Consider the following 12788-nt stretch of genomic DNA (forward strand, 5'->3'; position numbering starts at 1 on the left):
TGTCCTCCCGCACGCGTGTGGCTCAGCTGATGACCGCGTGGATCGTGACGATTGTCCGGCTGCGGTCTCTGGCTCGAAGAAGCCTCGCGGGCTCTCCGGGCCCGGCCAGTACCGCCCCTGTGACCGAGGTGATGGGGACTCGGGGGCTGGTGACCCCGGGTTTCATTCCCAGTTAGCGAAAGCGAGAGAGAGCCCGGAGCCCCGAGCCCCGAGCCCCGAGCCCCGAGCCCCGAGCCCACAGCCCCGAGCCCCGAGCCCCGAGCCCCGAGCCCCGAGCCCCGAGCCCCGAGCCCCGAGCCCCGAGCCCCGAGCCCCGAGCCCCGAGCCCCGAGCCCCGAGCCCCGAGCCCCGAGCCCCGAGCCCGGAGCCCGGAGCCCGGAGCCCGGAGCCCGGAGCCCGGAGCCCGGAGCCCGGAGCCCGGAGCCCGGAGCCCGGAGCCCGGAGCCCGGAGCCCGGAGCCCGGAGCCCGGAGCCCGGAGCCCGGAGCCCGGAGAGAGAGAGAGAGAGAGAGAGAGAGAGAAGAGAGAGAGAGAGAGAGAGAGAGAGAGAGAGAGAGAGAGAGAGAGAGAGAGAGAGAGAGAGAGAGAGAGAGAGAGAGAGAGAGGAGAGAGAGAGGGAGGCTACGACGCAGCATTGTATGACTTAAAACATGCTGTGGCCTTCCTGTCCGGCAGAGGGAAACTGAACCGGACTCTCAGTGCCGCCGCCGCTTCCTTTGTGCGGACTGGTTTGTGTGTTTCTGTTTGGGGAGGGGTAGGCATACCAGCCTGGATCAGTCGGCTGCCCTTGCCTTTAGCCGCGGGTGCGACATTATTTTCCCCCTTCTGCCCCACGACCCACCTCTGGAATGGTCCGTTTTCAAGTTCGGGGATAGGGCCGTCGTCGTCGTCGTCGGCCGGTGCCAGCCTGGGCTCCGGCTGATGGCTGGCCGCGTGCCGGGCTTCCCGACACGTTCCGGGATCCGGCGCAGAAGCCGTGCCGGGCAGGCGCCGGGCCTCGCAGCGCGGCGCCGCGGCTTGTCAGGCTCCCTGCGCCGCGGCGCCGCTGCGGCCGTCACGCGCCGCCCGCTGGGACGGCGCTGCGTCGACGCCAAGGTCCTGAGCGGATCGGGGGCTCGGGGGCCGGCGTCGGGCCGCGTGCTCGAAGGCCGACCGGTGAGGAGGTTAGGCCGACCGGTTGACGGGCCCTGTGATCCCGGTTCGCGCCTAGTGTCCGCCGCCGTGCGTCGCCGGCGACGTTCTGTTTGCGGCAAGCGGTCAGTTGGAGAGCGGTGGGCGCGGCGGAGTGGCGATTGGTGCGTACGCGCGCGCTCAGGGCATAATTGGCCAGACGCGAACAGCAGTCGGGCTGATTCGTGACTGCGAACACGCTCGGTGCAGGCGTCAAGCGCGGCATCCCGACGCTTCCCGGCAGCGCATTCGCTTCACCTGCCAACCAATTACTTGATTGACTTCAAACACCTCCAAGCTTCCTGGAACCGGTCCTCATCGAGGAGCGGCATAGCGTGACATAGCTGCGCGGATCGCGGCAAAGGAGCGCATTTGAAAGTCGGGTAATATATGGACTGACGACCGCGCCTGGCAGCCACGGCATGCATTAGTATGACGTGGCGCCGACGGAATGTCGCGGTGGCGACAGCGGCCGCGCGGAGTGTCGCGGTGGCGACAGCGGCCGCGCGGAGTGTCGCGGTGGCGACAGCGGCCGCACGGAGTGTCGCGGTGGCACCAGCGGCCGCACGGAGTGTCGCGGTGGCACCAGCGGCCGCACGGAATGTCGCGGTGGCGACAGCGGCCGCGCGGAGTGTCGCGGTGGCGACAGCGGCCGCGCGGAGTGTCGCGGTGGCGACAGCCAACCGCACGGTCCTTGCCGGACCGTGTCGAAACGGCCCCGGCTGACACCTGCGCACTGCTGGCGACATACCTACCCGGCGTTACGAGCTGAATAATGTCACGTCACAGCGAAGCATGGGTGAGTTGGAAATGCCTTTTCAGTAATGGCATGGGAGGCGAAAAGACGGCGAGGGATGCGACTGCGGTGCTGGTGAAAGTTGGCCTAATGTTGGGGGCTGGTCTTGGGACGGCAAGACCCATACTCCATCGTGATGCGATTTTCACGGGTTTCGGGTTGAGCGGAGTTGTCCGTGACATAGTCCACCGTGACCTCAGTGACTCGACCTGCAGCCAGGCTTAGTTAATTCAATGAACCAGAGTCTCCCCAGGTCTCGGAGTCCGGATCTTAGCTACCGCCATCTGTTTACCTTTTTACGGAGCTCTTCTGTTAGACGTAACTTCTTTAGTCTCTGACAAATGAAGACACTGATAGATTGCTCATGTTACAGTCGGGCGTCTCAGGACAGCAGCTGCTTTGCTGCTCGTTAAGTCACAGTGCACCAACACGCAACTAGCTGCTGTGATAATGGAGGGCACAACCACGCCAATGCTATCTCAAAGACCAATGTTGTAACATGGCACTTGGGGTTGTGTCCCACGTCTCTCCGGCCCAGTTTCTCAATCGCTCGAGCATGGCAGTTTCTGTTGTAAGGGATGACTTTGGGCAAGACCGCCTGCTGACGGCGCCGGTGTAGTGTCGCCGTGGGGCGGGAGTTCCCTGGCCCTGCTGGCGTGACCCCTGATCTGCCACGGCCGGCCGGTACGGCACAGGGCCCGCCGGAGCCACGATTTCTTTTCGTCACAAAAAGCTGGAGCGGCCCGCCGGCCGGCGCTGGGCACTTTCGCCGACGCGCGGCCCGGCACCGGGACAGACGCGATTTTGCGCTCGGTCGGCCGGCGGCCGAGCGGGATCCCCTGCGCGGCGACGAACGAACCGCGCCGCGCGCCCGGCCGCTCACGGCGCGTGGCACTGCGCTGCGGAGCGCATCAGTCAGATTAGCAGTCGGCCCGAGCAGCCTGCGGCCAGCGCGTCTCCACTGGAGGGGCGGCGCCGGCTGGACGCGCGCCTTCCGCGGGTGGCGCGCGAGCTGAGCGCGGCGATAAGCGCCGCGCCGCCGCCGGCCGCCATCCCTCAGAAGCGGAGATCGTCGGCGGACGGCATGACGGCCGGCGCACTGGCGTCGGTTATTGCGGCAGCTGACTGATGGCCCGCCGTCAAACGGCCCGGAACGCCGTCGGACGCTCGCGTCGTCGATAACGCCCGGCTTTCTGCACGGCCGCACGGCGCGGCGGGAGCGCCGACCGCCGCCGCCGCCGCCGCCTCGCCACGCTGCGCTGTAAAGGCCAGCAGCCACTTAGTGCCGGCGACACTCGATTAACACTGGCGTTATCGAGCAGCCAGACGCAGCGACCGCGCCGCAGCACCACGGGAGTCGCGCGTCGGGAGCCGGTGGTGGCCCGGCGGCGGGCGGCGCGGGCTGTCGCCGCCGCCGCCGTCGCCGCACGCAGCTGGGGGCCGCCGGTCGGCAGATTGTGAGCGGCTGTGCCGCGGCGGCAGACTGTGCACGAGATGGAGCGGGTGTGACTGAGGGCGCCCGATCGACCGGCTCAGAGGAGGGGGGAGGGGCTGGGAGGGGGGGGGGACGTGGTCGGCCGGTAGGTGGGCGGGCCGGGGCGTGTTGTACGCACGAGGCGGCGCCGGTCAGGACGGCCGCGCCGGCCTGCTGCAGAGACCACCAGCGCTAACGGCGCCGCTGGTGTCACCGGCGGCGAGAGAGGTAGAGACAGATAAAGCTGACTGGCGCCGGACGTGATGCGCTGACGCATGCGTGAGTTAATTGGGAGGTCGTCGCTGCCTTAACCGAATGCTTGTGAGATTTTGAGTTCTATTCTCATCATGTTAATTGGTTACATCAAGGAGGGTTTATGAGTACCTTTGTGCTCCAAGTCGTCTGCTATGCAGAAGATGTTATCCAATTAACGCAGATGTGAAAAATAAATAGGTAACAAACTAGTCAGCGTCAGTGATATATGCGGGTGGTGAAGCCATTGCTTTGATCCACGGTGTTTACGGAACGTTCTTAATTTACACACCACCAAATCATGCCGTTTCGTTGAGGAAAGAACGGAACATTCACCTGTTGTTACTTTGACGTTGTGTGTTGCGAGTTGTAGCAGTCGCCCAGAAACGCGTCATGTCGGCGACGTACCGTGTGCGATGTCGGTGCAACACGGCGCATGACTGACGCCTGCGCTAAGCCCGTGGCTGGGGGTGTCTTGTCGGCGTCCCAGTGTCGACTGCGCCCCATCTGAAGGCGCTTCTGTCGCTGTGGCGGCCCGCGGACACCGCCGTCTGATCACCCCCTGCTCCCCTTCCAGCCGGAGAACCTGCTGTACTTCAGCCAGGACGAGGACAGCAAGATCATGATCAGCGACTTTGGTCTGAGCAAGATGGAGGATTCCGGCATCATGGCCACGGCCTGCGGCACGCCGGGATACGTCGGTGCGTGGCCGGGCTGGCCGACTGGGGCCCGCTGCGGCCGCCCGGGGCGGCAGGCGGCGGCCGCCCCGGGCGGGGACGCCGAGGGTGGAGGCCGTGGCCCCGCCGCGGCCGTGGGGGCCGCAGTACAGTTCATGCCTTGTTTGATACAGACGTACGGACATGCCCTGTTTGATGCGGGGGCGGGCCGGGACACCGACGAGACCCGTGTTGCCTGACGGATGCGTCGGCCTGCCGTCGCCTAGGTCGGGTGGGACGATCGGACACCTGACGTGCATTGCTGTGCACCATATTCTGATCGGACACCTGACGTGCATTGCTGTGCACCATATTCTGATCGCGTGAGCCTATGACTCTGAGTGTGATGCTGGGCCTTGGTGTCATATGGTATAGCCTACCGACAGCGGTGCGCAAGTGTGTACAGCGCGCGCTGAGCATTGGGCGCGCCACTCTCGACCTGTGAGAAGCCTCGTTGTCCTGAATGAGACCCAGCGTCTGCGTTGTGCGGTGTTGGAGTGGGGCTCAGGGATGGCTGCACCGTGTTGGAGAGCCGCTCCGAGTTACGCCCATGCCTACGGTAAACTGACGCGCATTTCTGCCCACCTGTGTAGCCCACGTGTGCCCACTTGTGTGTGTTGGAATCTCCTGTTCAAATCCCCTGCCGACAAGAAACACTACGTGCGGCTTATTTGGCTCCTAAAGCCCGCCAGTTGATCCGCGCGGCTCCTGAACCCCAACTGCTGGGTCTGCGCAGCTCCTAAAGCTCTTTTGTCGGTCTCTGCAGCTCCTGGAGCCCTTCTGTTCGTCTGTGTGGCTTCTGAAGCTCGGCTGTCGGTGCGCGACTTCTGAAGCCCGAATTTCGGTCTACGCAATTCCTGAAGCCTGCCCGTCGGTCGTCACAGTTCCTGAAGCCCGACTTTCGGTGTGCATGGCTTCTGAAGCCTTTCGGCCGGCGTGCACAGTTCTTGAAGCCTGATTGTCGGCGTGCGCATCTCCTGAAGCCTGACTGTCGGTGTTCGCAGTTCCTGAAGCCCGACTGTCGGCGTGCGCGGCTCGCTGAGCCCTTCATTACGCGTATGCAGTTCCTGGCCCGCCTGTGGGTCAGGCCGCGGGACTTGTCGGGACTCGTCCCATGGTCTGCCCCAGAGTCCGGTGGGACGCGCGCCCGGCTGCTCGGAAGGCAGCTCCAGGCCCCGGAGTTATTTATTTGCCGCTGTTGGCAGACGGACCGCGCGCGGGTAGTGGCTATTCTGGCAGCTGGCGGTTCGTCTCCTGTCCCCTTCCCCTGGCTTGTTGCTGGCAGGCGGGTGTACCTGCTCACGTTTCGGCAGACACACTATTGTCGGCTGACGTGACTCAATCGCCCCCCGTGGCCTTCTGTTAGGCATATGGGTTAGAGCTGAACCTACAGGACTGTCGGCATTTGCCTTTGTTTGATGTGTGCTTGCTTTTGCCTTGGAACCATTGTCTCATTTGAAATGTTTTCAGGTTCAAATGTTCTTCAAAATGCTCATATTACCTTCGCTGCCACTTCAGTGTTTTTCTGGCTTGGAGACTCATGGTTCTGCGTTCGCGTCGCTCCCTACCAAAACTTCTAAGCCCGGTGGCCGGGTGCTCTCCCTGTCGTTGAGCTGTTCCGTCGCCGGTCCGCCTTTGTCCGCTAAAGCCGTCTGAATCGAGCGTGGCAGCCTTCCGTCCCGCTGGCGGACATTCGGCGCCCCTACGGCAGTGAAAGATGTGTCGATTTCCTTAACCCCGTCACTCGCGGGAGCTTCGATTCGTCCGATGTGTCTTCATGATTGCCCACATTTTCCACGCGACTCCTTATTTTTTGTTCGTCGGGGAGTGGCGCTCCTCATCCGTTTCGGAAAGAAGGTTTCGCCTGACCCAGTCGACGGTGCTGACACTAAAAACCCAGTCGGCGTGCGTCCGTTGCTGTTTACGGCCCTGACTAGGTTTTTATCCCCTTGTCCCGAGTCCAATGTGGCCGGACCGTCCGGCCCCGCACGCATTAACAGCTAGCTGGTGATTCTGGCCGGCACAACCTGGCTGGGCGCCGTGGGCCGATGGCGGCGTTTTGTCCAGACCGGCGAGCGGTCGGCCGGCCGCCGCCACCGCCGCCGCCGCCGCCGCCGCCGAGCCGAGCCGTGGCCTCGATCGGCCGGCCCTGACCGCCGGACGATCGGGGAACAAAGCCGCCGATCGCCGCCGGCCGGCGCGATCAGAGCCGAGCGCCGCGGGCGGGCCGCCGGGCCGCCGGGCCGCCCAGTCGGCCATGAACGGCGGTCAGCGCTCGGACGGTGCCGGCGGCGACCGATCCGGGCCGCGACGTCGGCGGTAGGCTGACAGCTGGCGGTGCCCGCCCAGAGGACCGGCAGGAAGTACACCTCAGCGTGGCGGCCGAGGCTTAGGATGGTAGTGAGAGGCCGCCCGCGAGCGGGGATGGGGGTTGATGTGGGCTGGACTGAGTTCAGGGAACTCGCCGGGGAGTCACACCTCCCACTGGAGCCGGGGTCGCCTGCTCGGCGGGGCCCCGCTGCTCATGCTCGCATCGACGCCGGTCGGCTGCCTCGCGCCGTTGAGAGCGCTCCTGTCACTCCGTGTACGCGGGCCCTGTAGAGTCGAGTCCCACGGATCAGCGCTGTTTGACTTCTGACCTACGCCTCACTCCAAACCCCGCTGTGTTTGTCTTGGCACTATATTCCCCGCCGTCTGGCTGTCATCGTCTGTGCGTTCTTTGTTGATGTGTGTTTGTGTAACACTCTCTGTTGTGACGTTTCAGCGCCCGAAGTCCTCGCCCAGAAGCCCTACGGCAAGGCCGTGGACGTCTGGAGTATAGGCGTCATCGCCTACATCCTGCTCTGCGGATACCCACCATTCTATGACGAGAACGACGCCAATCTGTTCGCTCAGATTCTGAAAGGTATTGACGAGAACTTGTTTAACGAACACAAATGCAGACACAACACGGAGTATCTAGCGCACGAATGCAGTGCAGTCCGAGTTAAGTGAAATATGCATTGTTTTACAAGTTCACTCCCTTATACGAAAACAGCGTCCTGTCGAAAGGAAGGCAATTATGCCTTCAGAAGCTGCAGATGATCCGACGCCAAAAGAGTGTATGACTAGATGGTTGTGAAAGTGGAATAGCTTTGACATCGTCACTGGCAGCAAAATCGGAGCCTGTTTGCTCTGACGCAGCGAGTGGCGGCGTGCCTGTTTGCAGGCGAATTTGAGTTCGACTCGCCCTACTGGGACGACATCAGCGACTCGGCCAAGGACTTCATCCGCCAGCTGATGTGTGTGGACGCGGAGAAGCGGTTCACCTGCAAGGAGGCGCTCCAGCACCCCTGGTACGGGCCGCGCCGTCACGGCTCTCCCTCGGCCACCAGCTTTGGCTGGTCCTGCCTTAAGCTGAATGCGCCGCCTCAGGGCCGTACAAAAGACCGTATTGTGCAGCGCCTCTCTTTGTGTCTTGTTTTGGGGCGCCAAATAGCGAGACGAGTTTGGGGCCCAACTCAGCAGAAAACTACGTCGAATCTGAACTATGCCGCTCAGCCGTTTCTTCGATGGCGGCAATTGGGCGTTTTTCTCTCGTAACGATGCACGTTGTTAGGCTCCTCATATTATTCCGTGTAGTCCAAACGACGGTTGTACCGGATTTTCCCGAAGGCGCGGCAGCGAGCGCGAGCAATGTGATGTCATCGTGGTCTCGCCGACGCTTTACCCCAAGTATGAGGACTTCTGCTGAAGGGAAACTACCCCATCCCGTGACTTGCGGACGATACTTCTGGAAGGAAGCCGACAGCGCTGGTGCTTGCTGGATGGTTCCGCTCCGCCAGCGACATTGTCGCCTCCCCATTCGAGTGGCGTCTCGTAATGTCTGCATCAGTCCCCGGGGATGCCATCGCTCCCTTGCTCTCGCAACCGCGGCCTTTGGGGACGCTTCGCTCGCCTTCGGGCATGTGTCTGCCCGCTGGTCACTCTCGAGTGAGGTCATGAGGTCAGTGTCGCGAGCGCCGCGGCGCGCGCCGCTGCTCTGCTCGGAGGTGACACCGCTGTCCCACCGGGGGTGGACACCGGCCCAGCTGGGCCCGCTGTGAGTCCGGAGGTGACACTGCTGTCCCGCCGGGGTGGACACCGGTCGAGCTGGGCTCGCTGTGAGTCCGGAGGTGACACTGCTGTCCCACCGGGGTGGACACCGGCCCAGCTGGGCCCGCTGCGAGTCCGGAGGTGACACTGCTGTCCCGCCGGGGTGGACACCGGTCGAGCTGGGCCCCCTGTGAGTCCGGAGGTGACACTGCTGTCCCACCGGGGTGGACACCGGCCCAGCTGGGCCCGCTGTGCGCCTCGAGGCGGCGCCGCTACCCCGCCGGGGCTGGACACCGGCCCAGCTGGGGCCGCTGTACGCCCGGAGACGGCGCCGCATGCTGCAGTTGTCTCTGAGAGGCTCGTTATCCGCAGCCGTACGGGCGCTGGCGCGTGGCAACGTCCCAAGACTTTGTTCTGGGAAGTGGCGCTGCCCTGGGAAGGCTCCGCAGAGCCCGGCCGGCAACCGGCGCGCCGAGCCATTTGACGCCGTTTGATGAGGCTGGCCGACCAGCCGCCCACCATGACTGGGAAGACGGTCCCGCCAGGGAGCACGCCGAATGCTAATTAAACATGTGCATTTGGAGTGCTATCATGTGTTGCCAAAGCCAAAGACGGTTAAAACCCACCAGCAACGTTTCGTGTTGTCACGCGAGGAGAATTGATCTCAAAGATACGCCGTTTCATTCAGAGATGTATACCCGGTGTTCAGACGGGCATCATCCCCGGCACGAACAAGGTAAAGTATATTGAATGGCTTTGGCTCATGTTATTGAATAGAACCGCAAAAGGGGCGATGTATTTCTCTTTGCAGGTACTTGAAGACTAAATGATGATCAAACATACAAGGCCCAGTTTTGACAAATTGGCCACGCATTGAATGCATCGGTAACTTATGATTTCGCACTACTTAAAACATGCATAGAGACGTATTACAATGATTTCGCACTATTTGAAACATGCACAGAGAACTATTATGTCGCATTTACATAGCGTAAAATTAACATTTCAGATGCTTCACACCATCGGCCCCGTCCAGCCTCACCATCATTATTTTTTTCATATAATTTCCTCCTCGCAGTTTTGACGTCCTGTGCGTACGCAACATTGAAAAGTGCATGCACACGCGTACGCGACGTGATCTGTTCACCTTAGCGCCATCCAGTGGTGGTGTAGCGTCATCCAGTGGTGGTGTAGCACCATCCAGTGGTGGTGTAGCGCCAAGTAGTGGTGGTGAAGCGCCATCCAGTGGTGGTGTAGCACCATCCATTGGTGGTGTGGCACCATCCAGTGGTGGTGTAGCGCCATCCAGTGGTGGTGTAGTGCCATCCAGTGGTGGTGTGGCGCCATCCAGTGGTGGTGTAGTGCCATCCAGTGGTGGTGTAGTGCCATCCAGTGGTGGTGTAGTGCCATCCAGTGGTGGTGTAGCGTCATCCAGTGGTGGTGTAGCGCCATCCAGTGGTGGTGTAGCGCTATCCAGTGGTGGTGTAGCGCCATCCAGTGATGGTGTGGTGCCATCCAGTGGTGGTGTAGTGCCATCCAGTGGTGTTGTAGCGCCATCCATTGGTAGTGTGGCGCCATCCAGTGGTGGTGTAGTTTTGTGAGTATTGCGTGGTGGTGTTGCACGAAAGTTTCTTAACCAGTGTCCAGCGGGATATCATGATGCTCGGGGCTGGTCTTTCCTTTCTAGTTTTATGGCCAGTCGTGCCACATCCTTGAGTGTGCGCAGTATTTTGATGTGGAGCGCCTTGTGGCGGGTGGTTTCGCTCAGGTGAGATGTTCGGTGAGGTGAGAATTTTTCAGCTAATTATTTGCTTGCCTAAAAGAATCTTCATGGCTTTATTTTTCACACCGCGTCGACGTTATGTGAAGGACTACCTGCCTTTTCCTTTTCTTTTGCCAAGGTTTATGGGTGTATGATTTTGTGGTTTGGTTAATGGTCGCCATATGACGACGTCAACGATGAACATCGACGACACCGTATGACGTCATATCAATGTATTTGCGCGTCCCAAAAATTAAATCGCCATAATTTGTGCTGAGCTTGGTTGTCACTGTGTCACGCAAAGATGGCAGGCGGTCTGAAGGGCGTTTGGGGGTATCTTTCGCTCAGTTCGGCCTTACAATGATGACATTTTGCTCTTAACGTTGAACAAGAGCCTGGCACCCAACCACGCTTCCCGCAGAGGGGCCTTGATCTTCTTTTTACTGTAGTTACCATCCTGGCTAGAGCATTGGCAATAAATGAAAGACTTTCGTAAGCAGGTTGAGTGCTTGCCGGGTTTGTACCCTCGGCGAACTTGTCTTTTGTGATGCATGATAAAAGACATCGTTTTTCAAACCATGTTTGATGGATACCCGTTGGATTCAGTTTCGAGAAAAAACCAATTCTTCGTCAGTGCACCCCAGAAGGCGCGTTCGCTTACGGCGCTCTCCAGGCTATCACTGTGCTGCTTACGTAGGCCTTCCATTCATTGGCGATACTCTCACCAGGAAGGTAGTCACAGTACCAAGAAGATCAAAGCTCCGGTGGCCGCGTGGCAAACCCTTGTCCAGCATCTTGCTCAGCCCGTCTTGGACCAACGCCCATGCCCACCGGACAAAACAAAAATGTCGTCGTTGCCTTCGTTGCAAGACGGGATTGGGCGGCGGGTGCTATACCAGAAACCCCGTAAAGACGATAACCAGCCAACCCTGCGTGACACTGGCGACCAACCACATTACAAAATCACGTCGACATATACATTGGCGGCGCAAAAAGCATGTCCAGGCTTCACTTACGCGGTGCAGAAAATAAAACCAGGGACACTCCTTTCGGCAAGCCCTTCATCACCATCACCATCACCATCAAAACTCTTAGCCCAACCACACCATTCAGCCGGGAAGCGTGGTGTGACCTCTGAGGACCGTGTGTCGGCGGGGGACCCGCTGGGAGGCGTGGTGTGACCTCTGTGGACCGTGTGTCGGCGGGGGACCCGCTGGACGGTGAGGTGTGACCTCTGAGGACCGTGTGTCGGCGGGGGACCCGCTGGACGGTGAGGTGTGACCTCTGTGGACCGTGTGTCGGCGGGGGACCCGCTGGACGGTGAGGTGTGACCTCTGTGGACCGTGTGTCGGCGGGGGACCCGCTGGACGGTGAGGTGTGACCTCTGAGGACCGTGTGTCGGCGGGGGACCCGCTGGACGGTGAGGTGTGACCTCTGAGGACCGTGTGTCGGCGGGGGACCCGCTGGACGGTGAGGTGTGACCTCTGAGGACCGTGTGTCGGCGGGGGCCCGCTGGGAGGCGTGGTGTGACCTCTGTGGACCGTGTGTCGGCGGGGGACCCGCTGGGAGGCGTGGTGTGACCTCTGTGGACCGTGTGTCGGCGGGGGACCCGCCGGGAAGCGAGGTGTGACCTCTGAAGACCGCTGCCTGCTGGACGAGACATCGCCGGCCATGCATGAAGACGTGGTCTTGCTGGCCAGTCGATACGCCAGATGCCAACAGGGCAGTATGCGGGACAGTCCGTCGCAGGAATGGACTTCCTGTGTGGTGGTTCATTGCCTCGTGACATTGCCAGCATATTGGAGCGGCCGCGCGCCAGGCGGTGCTGCTTCTGTTGCGAGGCGCCCGATCACGTGCCGCCGGGGCGCACGTGATGTCCCGCGTGGCGTGTGCCCGCCGACGGGCATTGGTCCCGGCGGTCGCGCGGCGGCGGCGAGATTTTCCGTCACGAACGCGCCGCGTGGTCGGTAACCGTGACCCGGCGGCCGGCGCCACAAGAGGGGCGAAGCTCAGGCCACCTGCCCCGAGTCGGCCGGGGTGGTGTGGGGGTAGGGAACTGTCAGGCGCTTGCTGTGCCCGCGCACAGGCTTCGCTGACACGGCGTGTCCGCTTTCAGGATCAGCGGCAACACGGCGCGCGACAAGGACATTCACAGCTCCGTCTCCGAGCAACTCAAGAAAAACTTCGCCAAGTCGCGGTGGCGGGTGAGTGGGCGGGCGTCGGCCGGGTGCGCTCCTCTGCTCGGGCCGCTGCTCCTCTCTGGCGGCCTCCCACTCCCGGCCTTTGGTAGCTTGGTCCGCTTGAGCCGGTGTTCGGCACCAGGAGCCCTCAGGCGGGACTGGGCGGTCACATTCGGCTGCTGTCGGTGCCCTTGGCTTGCGCCCTCCGGCGCCGGCCGCCGCGGCCCACCGGCGCGCGCCGGCGCCGGCTGCCGCGGCCCACCGGCGCTCGCCGGCTCCCGGCGCAATGGTGGGGGCTTGTGCGGTGTGTGGAGACACGGACCGCCCGCGCTCGCGCGTGGGTGCGGCTGTGTACGGTTGTTTGA

The 12788-nt window shown here is 61.9% G+C and overlaps 1 protein-coding gene across 2 annotated transcripts in view; it reads left to right on the forward strand.

The window, feature by feature from the left end:
• Nucleotides 1-12788, forward strand: part of LOC119098466 (calcium/calmodulin-dependent protein kinase type 1) — a gene marked incomplete at its 5' end in the record, with an annotated part of 38873 nt that overhangs the window by 20845 nt on the left and 5240 nt on the right. For both annotated transcript variants that reach the window (XM_037221390.1, XM_037221389.1), the window contains 4 exon segments: nt 4269-4392; nt 7172-7312; nt 7616-7742; nt 12360-12447. In XM_037221390.1, the coding sequence (XP_037077285.1) occupies nt 4269-4392; nt 7172-7312; nt 7616-7742; nt 12360-12447 (480 nt within the window).

The sequence above is a fragment of the Pollicipes pollicipes genome, unplaced genomic scaffold (genome assembly GCF_011947565.3).
Source record: "Pollicipes pollicipes isolate AB1234 unplaced genomic scaffold, Ppol_2.1 Scaffold_4740;HRSCAF=5597_pilon_pilon_pilon, whole genome shotgun sequence".
In the NCBI taxonomy this organism is placed as follows: Eukaryota; Metazoa; Arthropoda; class Thecostraca; order Pollicipedomorpha; family Pollicipedidae; genus Pollicipes; species Pollicipes pollicipes.